Source organism: Ischnura elegans, chromosome 8 (assembly GCF_921293095.1).
Source record: "Ischnura elegans chromosome 8, ioIscEleg1.1, whole genome shotgun sequence".
Taxonomy (NCBI): Eukaryota; Metazoa; Arthropoda; class Insecta; order Odonata; family Coenagrionidae; genus Ischnura; species Ischnura elegans.
Genome location: NC_060253.1, coordinates 64,132,568 through 64,149,484, shown reverse-complemented (window position 1 = coordinate 64,149,484; position 16,917 = coordinate 64,132,568). Strand labels below are relative to the sequence as shown.

The 16,917-nt window shown below is 37.2% G+C and overlaps 1 protein-coding gene across 3 annotated transcripts; it reads left to right on the top strand.

The window, feature by feature from the left end:
- The first annotated feature begins 92 nt into the window (after positions 1 to 92).
- On the top strand, positions 93 to 15,536 carry LOC124163364 (protein lifeguard 1-like). Of its 3 annotated transcripts, none has more exons than XM_046540233.1 (4): positions 93 to 210; positions 1,031 to 1,127; positions 11,097 to 11,466; positions 13,794 to 15,536. In XM_046540233.1, exons 2-4 carry the CDS (start codon positions 1,070 to 1,072, stop codon positions 14,422 to 14,424), a joined length of 1,059 nt encoding a protein of 352 aa, XP_046396189.1. In that variant the 5' UTR covers positions 93 to 210; positions 1,031 to 1,069; the 3' UTR covers positions 14,425 to 15,536. The 3 variants fall into 3 exon arrangements, with proteins under 3 accessions (XP_046396189.1, XP_046396187.1, XP_046396188.1); XM_046540231.1 differs by lacking the exon at positions 93 to 210 and adding an exon at positions 261 to 857; XM_046540232.1 differs by lacking the exon at positions 93 to 210 and adding an exon at positions 262 to 861.
- Positions 15,537 to 16,917: the final 1,381 nt, after the last annotated feature.

Sequence of the window (16,917 nt, the reverse complement as noted above, 5' to 3'; positions counted from 1 at the left end):
TATGGAGCCACTCGCGCCACCATATACAAACGTAAAGTGGCCACAGCGTTGGCATAAGTTACAGGATACACGAAACAGAATTTTCTAGATTCAGCCAGAATGGTGAAATTCTAGTAAATTTCATAGTGACACGTATATATGACACTCAAATTCTTTCGGTGCGGCGCATTAATTATCATATTGTGGTGAATCTCAAGAGTTTTTATCGTGGTACATATTTTAGAGGATGTTCTGATAAAATTATTCTGGCATAAGTGGTGTTCAATTTTTACTCCCGAATTCTACTTTCGCCCGAAGCATAGTTTTTAACAGTTTTTAAGCCTGATATGAAATCGTAGTGGGAATGAAATAGAATAAATACTGAGGAAAGAACTATTTGTGCCCGATTAGTAAAAGCTTGGAAGAAGTCAAATGACGACGATACCATCAAGGTCGTCTACTACTGATCGTCCTACATACTGATTTCTGATGGCATTTAGCCATTTTCGCGACAGAATATATTTGCGCAGGGATTTGAATATCTGGCACCATAACCATTTGGAAGGCGAAAGCTGTTATAGGCCCAAACAATAGAGAAATTGCAGTGTTGGCTTTTCTAAAACAGCGATAAATTCATCTGCGTTGTAGCATCTCAAATCCTAATGGGACTACAGCTATTTCATTTGCTGTGATTAATTTATCCTGCGGATTATGTTACTGATACGGAAAGTTGTTTACTTGACTCGTATTATAAACACAAGGAATCTGGGTTAACTTCACGGTCTTCTAAGTGAATGCGTCATAGCTGTCGTAATAATTTGGTTTTCTGGGTGCATCGTTCGAAACTGTTGGACATATTGATTCGTTGTCAGATAAAGGAAGGTATCAACTTGTCACTCTTCATATTTGGCTATGCATAAATGTTGTAACTGTTTCAGTCACATAGGGATTACAGCCTTTTGGTTTTCCTTGTGGGGATCTAATACGTCATATGTTTATGGTATGCCACCAGGAAAAATAACCTGTATCGTCTTGTGTCTTCATATTTCAGATAGCTTGTAATATAAAGGTAAAAGTATATTACAAGGACATGTCAACTTGGCAGCAACCTCCTATACCACCGGTTGGATTTCACCCTCCGCCACAAGGTAGCCACTTAATTGTCAGTATTTTGTATATTATTTGGTAGTAATGCCGTTTCATGACACGATGAAGCAGCATAATTACCTGTTATCTATTTTGGAGAAGTCGTTCTCATTATACAAGAATCTATAAAAACTCATGATGATATAAAATAGATGTTTTGATGAACTTTAATTACCTCTCTTTAGTTATCTCTCGTCCCCAATGAAAATCGTGGGTGTTCTGAGACTACGTTCAGGTTTTCAAGAATGTATATCGTCAAAATCCCCTTGAAAAGACGATAAAATGCTTTAGAGGGTTTTGTGCATCATACGAAAACTCTGCATGCTTCCGTCGAAACCCTGCTGGTTCACTGATTGATATTGTTAAGTGACTCTCGTTGAAATTATCTCAGAACTGATTGTTGCGAAACCACGTCAGATCCTGTAGAAAACCTCATAGCGTCTATAAATACTGATACCTTTTGATAAGGCAAAGCAGAAAACCTGTAGCAAGTTTCTTGGATACCCCTACGAAGTAATCCCATCCCATTCGGCTGTTCCGAAACCTCCAAAATTCCTGTTGAAAACCTGTTCATAGCAATAGAGACATTGTCATCGCTTTAATATGGTGTCTGTAGCTTTGAAAGAGATTCCTTGATCTTCCTCACTGGCTCCAAAATCCTATTCTAATTCTCAGGGAATTCTGTAGACAACCCCTTTGTGTCAAAATTATTTTCCCTAGAAAGATTCCATTATGGTTGTCATTGAGACTTAAAAAAACCTCTTCAATATTTTTACTGAAACTTTGAGAAACCCCTTGAAGTCTCTTCATTTTCATCAGGGGTTCTATTGGCCATATGGGTGGAAACAATTAAAGTTACTATATTTGAAATGTGTATTTTTATCACCCAGGTTATTTATAATTGGTATCAGAAGTATAAATTACTGGAGGTATTTTAGTAAGATGCATTTAAAATAAAAATATCTATTGATTTTGCAATGTTTCACTTTTTATTTACATTATATGGCTATTTTGACCTTGTGACATATTCAAACAGCTGCAGTGCACTATTTGTACATCAATTTACCAATTTTGAGGTATTTTATAAGGTAGGTTCTGTGGAACAATTTGCTTATTACTCTGGCCTCTTCCCAACCCATGTTATACTTTCCTGTTCAATTTAATTTAGGGCTAATAGGGTGGTTTCTTATTTTTTTATTGCCCAAATCGAAACATTATCAATTCTGGAGTATGTATTTCATGCTTTTAGATTTTTAAATGATGATATCTATTTTTTGTGATTGTATGAAAAGTGAAAATTTTCAAGCGCACGAAAACATGACGGCTAAGTATGAATGCTGGTAAAAGCCCATGTGACGTCATTCTGGTTCCGGCTGCTGCCGTGTGAGGCCACCTTGGTGCGAGGCTATGAGCACCGCTATGATGCAGGCTGCTAGCAGGTAGCAGAGTACCCAGCTAGCAGGTAGCGCTTGGCTTAAATAAGGATTAATAATACCCTATCAAAGGAAGAAAACTTTCCACCCTTAGGCAATTTTAATAGGTGAATATTAAGAGATGATTCCCTGAGCTCTGTGGCTTATGCATGCATTGGTAATCTCAGACGATGTAAAACTCCCAACTACTTGTATAGCATCTAGGTCCCTGTGATGTCACGTGGAGTGGCATCGCATGGGCGCCAATCTGGCCTTTATCAAATGAGGTTAAAATTGACTATTAACATTCGTCTAAACTGGGATTTATAAAATCAAATAATTTATATATTATGAATACACTAATGTTGAGTAACGAATCACAATCATTTTTCAATCACCTCAATTTCTTTGATTAAGGAAACTACCTTATTTCTGGTCTAGTATTGTTTGATACATTCAGCAAGCTCCCTGCACTCCTATTTATAAACCCTTTCATCACATCTTTGATCATGATCTACATTACTCTCCTCAGCTAAAGGTACAGCAGTAGAATATGGCTTGCAATTTTGCATTCCATGCTTCATTAATAACTTATTCACAAACGTGCTTTGGGACAATGACACACTATTGTCCTTCTGTTCAATCTGAAATGACAAAAGATTCGTGGCCTTTCCCAGATGTCGAGTTTTTAAATGACTAGCTAGTTGGCATTTGAGCTCAGCAACCTTGTGCTTTACGCCAACAACCAATAAGTCATCAACGAACAACCCTACTACAATTTCTGAATTTGCATAGACACACGGATCACTCTTGCTTTTTCTGAAACCTAGCTTACTCAGAATTTTATCCACGCATACATACCAGTCCTTGCTAGAGTTTGGAAGACTATAAATTCTTTTCTTTAAATAACACACATATCCATCGCGTCCCTTACCTTTTTCCTTGTATAGCTCTGGTTTTTCCATGTACACAGTTGTACTAATTGGACTATTGAGGTATGCACGTGTTACATCTATATGATCTATGAACCATCCATTTTCCACACTGATAGCAATTAATATTCTCACTGTCTTCCTTCTGATTACAGAAGTGAATGTGGTTTCCCAATCTAGTCCCATTACCTTTCTAAACCCTTGTGAAATGACTCTAGCCTTAAAATTTTCTACTTTCCCTCCTCCGTCCCACTTCCCTTTCCTTCCTCATCAACAATCATGGTGCAGACTGCAATGGGATTGACAGCTCCATCTGAAATACAAAGAAATTTCTCACTCTCCCATCCCACTTTTTCTTTGAATGGAAAACATTCTTCCTGAAATATAACATCTCTCCTTATAATGGCTCTGCATCTCTCCAGACTCCAAAGTCTGTAACCGTCCATGGTACTCTTCTCATATCCAATCATGATGCATTCTTCCGCTTTAGTGTCTAGCATGTTTCCCTGTGAATGTTTTGTCCATGCCTTGCACCCAAACACTTTGGTTCTGTTATCTTCATCTTGAGTAATTTTTCGACCAGTCCATAATTCCAGTGCAATTTTATGTTGAATTGCAGCACATGGACAACGAGTTCTGGCGAACGCTGCAGCCACCATGGCTTCAGCCCAGAATGTTTTCGATAATCCTGATTGCATCATCATAAACATCACCATTTCAGTTAAGGTTTGATTTTGTCTCTCAGCGACTCCGTTCTGTTGTGGGCACTCTGGAACAGTTTTTCGATGAAATATGCCTTCTTGCTCCAAGTGGTTCTCAAACTCTTTGCTTGTGTATTCCCCTCCATTGTCAGATTGAAACTTGAGTATCTTCCTTCCATGTAGTTTTTCCACCAGTGCTTGAAATTTAAGGAATTCTCCGTGTACGTCATTTTTATTTTTCAAACCCTTAACTGTCACATATCTCAAAAAATCTTACTTCACCATCTTTTGGAATCATAGGGGCATTTATAACGGATGAAACACTGTCTCCCTCAAGACCAAATTGTGAAGGCTTCTGAGAATCCATCGTTGTACATTTGAAGTGTGAACATATTGGGCCATCCTGTAGGGCATAATTTTTCGAACCTTCACTTAAAGGCTTTCCAGTTTATTAGTAAACTGTAAGCTAAAATTCCTCCCATAAACAAGTGTGATACTTTTATCTATTAATAAATTTTTATACAGGCTGCCATGAAACTTAAAAGTTGTTTCAAGCATTATCATAAATGGCCTTATTTTTAAACGACTGTCACTTCCTTCATCTAATGAGGTCTAAACAGTGCTCTAATCTTTCAAATTGGTTACATTGCATGAGTTCTGATAATTGTGTTGGCACCTAATTTTCTTTTGACATTGCAAATGTTTGTTTTGGTATTTTGCTCAGCCTTAGCGTTTTCTTTCTATTAGGTACGAACGCATTAGCTGGTCCTTGAAATCCCCCTTACCTATGAATTTATTATAATCTATCAGACAAACAGTCTTGTAGGTCTCATTTTTTCCTTTCAATATGTTCCCATTTCATCATTGTGGAATGCGGAGATCATGGAGAACATTTTTTTGTTCCTCCATTTGTAAATAACAAGAGGCCCAGAATGTTGTGCATATAATTTGTCCCTCTGCAGTTCCTTCTTATCGTATTTTGGGACATCCTTTCGGTTCAACCGCAATGTCCCAATGTTGTCAGTTTTTTATTTATATTTCATTTGCGTTGCAAGAGCAGATGATTATTAAAATTGTCCAAGTCCATCCAAATGCAGTGTCCTTGATTCATTCAACTGAGCGGTCCAATTTCTGAGGATTCATTGATGTTATTTTCTCCATCACATGCGGAACTTACCCTTTCATCCAAATCTTTTGCAAGCGATTCTTTAATATTTCGTTGCCGCTTGGAAATTGTGTTCTTTTTGTACTTATTGAAGCCATTTTAGGGATATCCAATGGTAAATATTACCACACCCAGGAAGTACACCCTAGGAGAATTATAACACACTACCTGAAAGTGCTGAAAAAAAATGAATGGTTCTAGCGGACTGAAACACATGGTTTCGAAACTTAAAAAAAACAGGAGAATGTCTCGAAGGGGTACTAGTATATGCTTGCTGTTAAGAAGGATTTTTATGTTCATTATTCACTGTCTACAAGAGAAGAAAAAAAATGCAGGGCAAAGCTTATGGCCCCATCGCTTAGGACTAACAAGGCAAACCAAATACACTTGGGGCTCGAGGTGATGACACACAAGGAAAAGGCAGTAAACTAACAAGGAAGAAATCGTATCTCATGCTAAAGAAGCTGAACCTTCTTGACGTCTCACAAGCAGAATAGGCTGCAGTTTTCAAGATAGTACAATTCAAGGTTAGTGGAGATTTTTAAGACCAAATTAATTCTCTCACTGGCTTTAAACAGAATTTCATTGAAGCATTAAGAAAAACCTGAAGACATAAAATTGCTATTGATATTTAATTGGAAAGAAAAAAAAACATTCTTTAAAAAAATGGAATAATTAGTTTCAAGTTAAAATGAAACATCTGATGGTGAAAAATTTTTAGATAAAGAAGTTCAGTAAGCATACTGAGTACGTATGATGGTGGCATATGGAATTTAAATTGTATAAACTGGGTATGCATCATGGTATTGAAAGGTTAAGTTCTTCAGTAAAAACTTAACTTGGGTCATTTTGAGACTAGGAAACCATAGCTTTTCCAAATTATGAAAAATAAAGGCCAGATTACTGTGTAGGTTGGTGAAAATTCTTTCATTACTTGGTCTCACATAAATGCTTGTTGACACCTGGGCCTGCATGCATAGTTGGACCTCCATGTCTCCTCTTCGTTGGAAAACCGAACAAGTGATTGTACCTCCATCTCGTTTCAGTGTCTTCCGAGTAGAAGGTCTCGTAAGATTGTAGATGTACAACTGACTGACTCACCCTTTGTGTAACTGTTATGGCATTTGCCAAAATTTTTCATTTTCTGTGACATCTTATGGAAAAAAAGACTCAAAAGTGAAAGCCAAATGGCAATGTTGATTTTAGCTAAATGGCATCACAAGGAGCAAATAGAATGTTGACACAGGAGAATGCATTATTTATTGACTTAGCTGTGGAACACAAAGGTAGAACATTAAAATTTACCATGTTAATTGGTAAGAATAACATGATATTAGTTCTTCACTCAATTGTTGCCGTTCATGGAAAGGAGCAAAGTAGTCCATGCATAACCTTACATTGCATTTCAAGTACATATTCTGTTCTTATTCTACTGGTTCAGTTTTCAGTAGCAAGCTGTCTCCGCTAGGGTTTTTTTTTATAGGTGGTTGTGCCTGTCAAACCTATTTCGTCAGGGACACTGAAAAGAAGATAGACCAATGTCGGTTGAATTTTCCTTTGAAACATGGATCAATTACAAATCCATTTCTTTTGCCAATTTCCCCATTCTAGTCACACTTCCTCTGGATAATTGTGCACGTCATGGAGATTTTGGGGGATCCTTGCATCCAGGTGTAACTGTGCCACTGCCCATCGGAACTCAAGCTGAGTTATGCCTTCTCAGGAAATCCATATTGGCACCCATGCATTGCGTCATTTCGCTTGGTCGTCTCTTGTCGCTAGCCGTCTTTGAATTTTCCCCATAGTAAACACCCTCTCATAACCCCTCCTAATTGAGTACACGGTTACTCTTACTTGTCATCTTTCTAAATTGGGTTGAGGTTTAAAGTCATAACTCCCACCTCTTGGTGAGGGAGTTTATAAAGGGTACGAGATTATGAATGAATGGGGACAACTCAGGGCCTTAGGATTTCATATGATGTCGTTTTGTAAAAAAATTTAACCCATAGACATATTTTATATGCATAATAACATTAAATAAATGCTATATTTATAATATGAACTATGAAGAATAAATTATTGCGAAGAACCAGAAGAAAACAAAAACCAGAGAAATATTCGTACGCTTTCCGCTAAAGCACGGCAGTGTAAGCGCCTAGTAGTACCATATGGTACCACCAAAACGTTTTTCAATTTAACATCCCAATTATTATGCTCACATCAAATAACCATACTTTTTTTGAAATGTACGTATTACAACAGTCATAATTATTAGGGATGGATGGATCCAGGATTTTTTTCAGATCCAGATTCGAATCGGATCCTTAATTTTCGGAGCTGGATCTTTCGGATTGGATATTTTTGGATCCAAATGCATTTTCGAATTCCTGCTATCAAACGAATTAATTATTCAAGTTTATTTTGGGTACATACAATCAAAGGAATTCTTTTTAGATTTTCATACACATTTCAATATATTTATAAATAAAAAATCATTTTTATAGGCTTTCAAATTGTTTTTTAAAAACATCTTTACATAAAATCAACAGATTTAGGCGTTACTTGGTGGAACGATGAGATATTCATGGTGAAATAAAAACACAGTACAGTGGAACCTCGTTAAAGCGAGTACGGGCTATAGCGACACCCCCGCTATTACGAGAGATAGCCGATGCACCGTCAATTGACCCTATAATAAGCGTGTTAAAAAATTCGTTTTTACGAGACCCTTTCGGTGTTGGCTCTCGCCATAGCGAGGGTTTCACCGCCGGAAGACTTTCATCAAGACTCCTTAACCTCTGTAACCTCTAGCGATCTGTTAGAAATGAAGTTAATGGAGTGCTCAGTCTCAAATTCATGTGGTAAACTGTCGTTCGATAAATATAATGATTGACGAAACAATGCTTTGCATGATTTTTATTCAGTGCGGCGCTTATAAATTGTTTGAATAGTTAGTCGTTATTTGAGTAAGGAAATTTAGTGATGCAAAAAAACATCGCCTTTCGTCTGAATTTATGCTTACGTTTATCGGATAGATGTTTATCTGTCGCCGCACCACTCCTGTTCCTGTATATCTTTTCGCAACAGGTATATTGGCTATTATTTGTTCCACCTCCGGTAAAGCGACAATTCGCTATAGCGAGTGTTTATTAGTGCACCGTGGGATGTCGTTATATCGAGGTTGCACTGTACTATTCCACAACCTTATATTTTTGCAGTCTACTAGTTTCAACGTTTACACCGTCATTATCAAGACTAACTATCTAACGATCTAACTAAGACCAGTTAGTCTTGATAATGACGGTGTAAACGTTGAAACTAGTAGACTGCAAAAATATAAGGTTGTGGAATAGTACTGTGTTTTTATTTCACCATGAACATCTTTACATGCTCAGGACCTAAACTGTTACGTTAAATACATGTTGAACACAGTAATATCATGCCTCAACAGCTTTGCGAACCATCAGTTTCTCATTCACTTTAGATTTCAGCACTGGAGAGTAGTGCAGGTTTTACAGTTGTGTGAATGTGCCATAGTTCCTACGAATACTGGAACAATCGTAATCTGAGCAAGGCACAAGAAAATCAACCTGGGACACATTTTTTAGGAATGCAAATTTATATTTCCCTTTTGGTGATTTGAACATCTATGGTGTTGCTTGTGAGTACATAAGAATAGATTTCTGTGAAAAACTGAAGAAAAGTTTATTTTGTACCAGAAGTTTGGAAGGTAAAAAATAGAGTTGCAGATTTCATGTTTTGCCAATGAAGAGGGCAGCACATAGCCAGTATTTTGTGCCATCTGCTGCTGGTTACAACTCTTAGTTTCCTTAATGTACCTCCTTTCTTAGCAAAGAAACCAGTGTACACGCTATCAGAAATGAAGTGAAATTCAACTTTAACACTTGGTGGAGTTAATTACCCCTTTAACCTCTAGCTGATGGATTTAAATGTCAAATGGTCACCTTTCACTGCCTGATTTACCTACCCTTTGATTTAGTAGGCCATTATGGGCATGCTAAGCAGGGAGTGGAGCTTTATTTCCATACCTGATGAGCTCACTGGGCATTTAAAAGTTAATGATATAACTTACCTTTGTCATTGTAATAATTAATGATGGGCATTGTGCGAGTCAGTTCAAATGTGCGACTCAGCTGATAGAGCTGTGAGGCGAGAGAGTCTTATTTGGTGAGTTGCAACTGCCTCCCATCTGCAAACAACTCCCTCCCCTCCGCACACGACTCCCTCAGCGCACAATATGCGCATTAGAAGCCTGTGTGGTGAGAGGTTGACTCCGTGTGCCCATGACTCCTTTCGCACACACTGTGCGCTGGAATTGTGCGAGGCAAAGTCAGACTCCTGGTGCCCATGACTCCCTCAGCGCACACTGTGCGTGTTGGGGTCGTGAGCAGTGGAAGTCGGACTCCATGTGCACATGATTACTTCCACAAACATTTTCCGTGTCAGACTCATTGCACATTTGGATCAAAGTGAGCACAAGGCAGTTTTCGCGGGTAGCCCACTGCTCACCACGCTGCTTGAAATATTCTCCTGATTCATTTTCTGGGTATTACTCTAAAGAATCTCATATGACCCTTATCGTAATTCTCTCTCCTGCATGTTCCATGCATTGTGAATAATAGTTGAAGATAAAAAATAGTTGAAGATGCTCATGTAAAAGTTTTCGGCAAAGGCAAATTTATGAAAATAATACGAGACAAAAATGAAAATTAGTACTAATTCAAACAACTACAATTAATCAAGGAAATTAACTATGAATTGTCAACATTGTCATGTAGTTTTGGGGAGAATATTTTGTAACAACAGATTTTTTAAAATTGTCGTCATCTCTAAGCTCACGAGACGGAATACATTTTCCGTCTCCCATGAAATATATGTATAACATATTGGGAGAAATGGTTCCTCAGTTACATCACCAGTTAAACATGGTGACTATGCAATACGTGATTGATTTGAAATGAAATTTTCAAATTGTGATTTAGGAGATGTTGCATTTTAAATGTTCATTCAGAAATCCCCCCTCACCACCTTCCCCTCTTCCTCTTTCTTCCACTCCCCTCTTCTCCCTCCCCTCAACCCAGAAATGCTTCGTTGAGTCGCATTGTGTAAGAGGCTCTCTTGAGTGTGTAGTGAGCGGTGAGGCAGCTCCACAAAAAGTGTTTATGCCATCACTAGTAATAATTAACAAATCTTGAAGCCAGCAGTGGCTCTAGCATGTGTCATATGGGCGGGCTAGACGAATAAAAAAACCTCAGGTTAACATGGATAAGTACGAAGGATAAAATGTAATTTTAAACATTTATTTATTGACCTTACACAAATGGCACCCCTTTCCTGACGTGCCACATAAAGAAAATTATACCTCAGGCCTTAATGTAAGGGTGCATTCATTTTATATTCGCTTGAAAAATAGCAAAATTGATCCTACTGAGAAGAAAGTGAAAAACTGTGAAATATGTATTAATCGATATGGACAAAATAAAATCATTTTGCAAATTAACTGAGCGGTTCTCCTTATACGTATAACTGTACACATTTTATTTTATAAAATAAAGTTTTACTTTGGACTTCGATTCTAAAATTTGTCCATCTTATTTGGGTGAGCCCTGGCCCCTGATGCCACCACTGCTTGAAGCAGTGAAGGGGCCTAGAAGGGAGGTTTTGTTACTTCTGATATTTTCACACAAAGTTCAGGATGCATCTTGTTCACTGTTTATTTCTTTCTTTTAATATCCATTAGGTCAGCAAGAGTCTTATCCTCCACCAGGTACTGCGGCATATGGCTCACAGCCAGGGGGGTATCCCCCACAGCCAGGAGTATATCCCCCACAGCCTGGAGTTTACCCTCCACAGACAGGAATGCACCCTCCACAGCCAGGAATGTACCCTCCACAGCCAGGAATGTACCCTCCACAGCCAGGAGTGTACCCTCCACAGCCAGGAATGTATCATCCACAGGCAGGAGCATACCCACCTCCATATCCCGGAGCTGAACCTATTGGAGCGATGGGTGGTCTAACTGCATCATCGGGTGATAATGAAGATCCTTTCAAAGATCACAATGAAAACTTTCAATTCAGTACAAAAAGTATTCGACATGCATTTGTCAGGTTAGTGTTGAAGCTAAAGTGTATTCCCTGAAATAACTAATGTAAGCAGGTCATTCCACCCAACGTTTTCCTCCTCAACATTTTGACTGTCAGTCAAAAATGACAACAGAGGAACTGTTAATTCAGATTATTCAAATTCAAGTTGATTATTTATATGGTACCAGCTGACCCTGCGAACTTCGTACTGCCTATTAATCACTGAACAGTTGAGTTTCACCATTTTTAATCAAGAGCGGCTGTACTGATTTTAATAATATTTAGCTTACAATAATAAAGTAATAAAAATTTAAAAAACATATAATGAGCCTAACAATAGCTTGTTAGAAATATATTTTCTTTATTCAAACTACACCGGGAAAGTAGATCAAGGCATGTACATGCAGATTTTTTCAATGAATTTTCTAATTTTCATGTTTTAAATTAGGTAATTTAAGACACTGTGGTCTTATAAAGCAATTATTAATGTCAAACCCGTTCTTGGAGCAAGTTAACGCCACGCTAGACCGATACTTGACTGACGCTCAAACCGCGTGAAAATAGCCCCTACGAAGCAGCATTAATATGCCTTATACTCGTGGTGCACTCGTTATGACTAGGTTCGGGGAAGTGCACTGCGTACCAAATGTACCACGGCACCTACATATTCGGGTTTAATCTTGTGAGTTAAGCACCTTCTAATATATGACAGTTTTTGTTTTTTTATCAGATGCAAGATAAAGCAGATGGATCGAAATAAATAGAGCGAAGCGAAGAGACAGATTAAGCGGATGGTTTACCTACTCATGAGCATACTACGTATAAAATCTTGGGTTTTTCATGATCACATGAGCACAAACATTGAAAGATTAACATTGTGATTTGTTAATCATCATCACGAATGCAACAGGAACTGGAATTCGTTTAAGATCAAAAGGGCATATACGTTGGGATCATGGAATCTTCGGAATGAGAACTTCCTCATCTTTGAATTTTCCTTTGGGTATAGTCGCGTGAATCATATTCATTATCAGGTTTTTTAATCACCAAACGCGTTCCGTTGGATAGTTTTAGTTGATTTAGGTTTCGAAAGATAATGAACACAGAGCCTACCTTTAGCTGTAAATCGTGCCGTGGTAAGCCAGGTACATCCAAGGACTTTAAATATTCAGATAGATAGTTGGTGACTTCATCTTCGTTTGTTACACTGTTAAATGATTTGAATTCATGCAGAGTACCAACAATTTGATCCTGATTTACCTAGTTTGAGTCATCCACATCTTTGTTCTAGGCTGTCAAAATTGCTCGCTCAATCAACCATTTGTGATTTTTGTTGTGATCAATCATATTCGGGAACGCTTTGTTGATGAGCTCACCTTCCGATGAAATTAATTTGCAAGCATTCCAAGGAAGTGAAATCAAAATGCTCGATTCGTTGACAGGAACACGGACAATACTGATTGTCAACAATTGCTTGGAGATTTGTTTACAAACACGGTAGTGAAGTGTCAATTCGCACTGGACTTATAATTAGCTCAAATTAAATTTTTTAAATACAATTTCAATATTTTGAATATATTTAACAATTAAAATGATATATTGTTATGAATTTCAGCCATTAAATTGGCAAAAACAAAACATATAATTTTTAGTTTTGACTGACTATTCAATCGTTGTAGTGTTATTAACTCTTAAAAACATATACCTAAGAAAAAGATGGATTTTTTTGTGAACTTATCCTATTTTTTAATGTTCTATATGTTATCCGGGACTGAGACGAATCCAAAGAACATAATATCGTTCAAATCGGTGCAGCAATTCTCGAGTTAAGAGTATTTTAACTAACATGATTTTTTCTTTCTTTTATATATATAGATATAGTGTAATAGATTACGTTCAGCCATTGTTTGCATTTTTGTGGCACAGGGATGTCAATAGTTCCAATTCGGTCAATTCGTGGACCTCCCTGATCCATAGGAAACTGATTACTAATCACATTAGATTATCCTGGAATTTTGTGAAATTTCCCTGGAAAACCGAAATACATAATGCATTAATTTTTTTTGCTTCGATTGGCTGAACACTCTTGACAGGGCAAACTCTCTACCAGTCAAAGAGCTTGGCTCAAATTTTTCTGTAGTTTCAAAATGGTATGTTTTCGTCCTGAACATCATCATTTATCCAGGGTTAAAATTTTGTGACAATTTTATCCTACCTGTATATTAAAGAAAAATTATGGTTGTGTATGCCTTCAATCTCTGCCTCTTTTTTTACCTGAATGAATTGAAATTGCTGAATTTTTCTACAGGCTGTCTTTTAAAATGATTTCCTTTCTATTTGATTTATCCTAGGAAAGTATATGCTATTCTCATGAGCCAGTTGCTGGTGACTGTGGGCTTCATTGCATTCTTCATGTATCATCAGCCGACCAAAGTGTTTGTTCAACACCATCCAGGTGCTTTGTATGCAGCCTTAGGTGTTTATATAGGGGCTGTTCTTGCTATCTCATGCTGTGAAGGTGTTCGCCGCAAATCTCCTGGCAATTACATATGCTTGCTGATGTTGACATTGGCTATGAGTTACATGACGGGAGCTATAGCCTCGTTCTATGATACAGAAGCAGTGCTAATGGCTGCTGGGATTACCACTGTTGTTTGTTTGTCACTGAGTATATTTGCCTTTCAAACCAAGTGGGATTTCACAATGCTTAGTGGCGTATTGTGTGTGGCTACGGTGATTCTTTTAGTCTTTGGTATTGTTTGTATTTTTGTTAAAGTAAAAATCTTGACATTGGTGTATAGTTGTCTTGGAGTTCTCTTGTTTTCAGTTTTTCTTGTGTACGACACTCAGCGTATGATGGGTGGCAACCACAAGTTTACCATTTCACCGGAGGAGTATATATTTGCTGCCCTTTGTCTTTATATAGACATAATGCAAATTTTCCTTTACATTCTGCAAATAATTGGAATGTCCAAAAAGTGATGTGATTGATTTGGCTTACCAAATGCTTGAAATTACTCCTTGGAGTGAATGAAGGGAATTAACATTTAATGATGCCGAATGGTTAGCCTGAAGCCATCAGCATCTTTCTTGGGCAATTTTGCACTTTGCCTGTAAAATTATATTAGTTTCAAAGTAAAAGTATAACCAGAACACTTTTCTATGAAATGATAAGTAAACATTTGTATCATTTTTACAAATTGACAGCAAATCTGGCCTTATCCTTTGACTGGTAAAAGAGGCAAGAGTACCTATCTTTCAAGATTTTAATTCTTATTCATGGATTAATTCAACCATCTTGTAACGTATTCAGGTTCTATAGAATGATACATTTCACAAAGTCTGTAATATATTGTATTTCTAATTTACAACGGAAAAGTTTTAATGATCATTTATTGGATTTAGTGTTGCTGGATATGCACTCATGTAGTATTTTGCTATCTTTCTCAGGAACATTGTGTTAGAACTTTGGAACATCTAATTTAGCATTGTGTAATTTTGAATGATTATGGCCACTAATCTCTGTCATGACTTAGGTACACATATGTATTCCTTCCAAAAGCCTTTTTGTGTTTATAAAGAGTTCCATATTTATTTTAATGCTGCGTTTAATCATTGTGAAATATATATGTGTTTTACCGTAGTTTGGAAGTGTCTTGAATTTACTTGAAATGAAAGTTACCTTCATCAATGTAAGATTATGTCACTTTAAAAAATTTACAATGAATCTTATGAAATGAAATTGTAAATTTATATACTGAGGGTTTTAATATGTAATAAAAGTTGTATTTTAAATCTATTTTTAATGAATAACGAAGTTATGTGTATCTTAACAGAAATTCCTGTATTCTTTCAAAGTTGATGATGAAACCACATCCATTTGTATTAAAAATGTGACTAAAAATTAATTTGCTATTGTTGCTGTTATTAGGAGAAAGGAACTATTTGCATGCGACTTCCATAGTTTTGCCTTTCAATTTAACAGGGAAACTGAGATGTGGTGTACTTATTATACCCCTTGAGGGTTCGTAATTTGCTGTTGTCTTATTGTAATTGTGGCTAGATTTGAAATTGGAAATAATTTTTGAACATCACATTTTACTTCTCTATTCTTTTTAAATACTCTTTTAAGGCTCTGAATAGAGGTAGAATGAAAGGCCTTAATAATTACGTTTTTATTAATTACTAAGGCCTTGCATAATAATCATAGAAATAATTATCACAAAGTAAGGAACGTTTTGGAATATAAGAAAGCTAAGTATAGTAAAAAGATTTTATTATTTACATCTATAATAGCGACGAAGTACATGTCTGGATTAATCATGACATCTGGTCACCCTAATTTGAGGTATACCCCTTCCTGCACCTAAGCGGGGTGACTGCTGTTGTCAGCAATATTGTCCTCTTCCTTAGTGTTGAGGGCTGAGGTTCTTAGGGCTGAGGTTCCAGGGCGAAGAAACAGTTGTGATAAGTGAGAGCAGCAACCTTCTTGAAGTTATGAAATGGTCGTTGTTATGTAGACTGAGGTGCTAGTGCTTCGAATAATAGGGTGATAATGGGTGATGTCCCCATTATGTTGAAGGGAATAGCTCTTCCGCACCCTGGTTTCCATTCACCACAGTAAAGGGTAACAAAATTTGTTTCGTGATTAGTACTACCATTGATGTTTACATGCTCACTTTTGTATGACGTGAAAGTTCTGAGCATGATCAAGATGTCAGATTATAGGGGGATAACTAGTGCATATGATGTGCATGCATCCTAAAGAATTGGCAATAACACGTTCCCCCTTCCATTGCCAGCTGACCCAAGTTTTCACATGGGCCGAGGTGGGTGCATGAAGTTTGCCGTGACCAAGAATATTGCATTAGAGGATTCTCGGGGCCGTTGCTATAATTGTCCCTGCGTAAGCATATTCAGCTTTTAATAAATTGCCACTCGCGATGCTACCTGGAAAATTGATCCAGAGTCCTCATGATTGCACTCCCAACATTACCCTCTCACCATGTTGAGTCATTGCATAGGCTTCCACTATGGAGATCACAAGGTCTGCCATATTTAGTCCCAACTCCCTGTTTACCCATATCATACATCTACTTACTCTATGCCCATATGGAGATATGGGCAAATGTCTTCTTTTTTTTGGAATGCTAAGAATGTTGGGAATTTTCAGATAGTCGATCGTAATTCCTGAAACCTTCAGTAATGTAAATACAGAAATTATAGGCATGACAACAATCGAAAAGGCAGAAAAAATAAAATAAAACCACGGCAAAGATTACAACCTGATAACCCTTGTCTTAGTGGGTTGACAGTCAATTGCACTGAATAATTGTTTCATCTCTAAAAATAATATAAATGCAAACAATTACCCTCAATAAAAAGGCTCTATACATTAATATGTACGGATGCAAGCAATGTCACAGCGAGTTTGATAACTGAAATCAGAGAGTAACCCAGACAGTGGGTAGATGC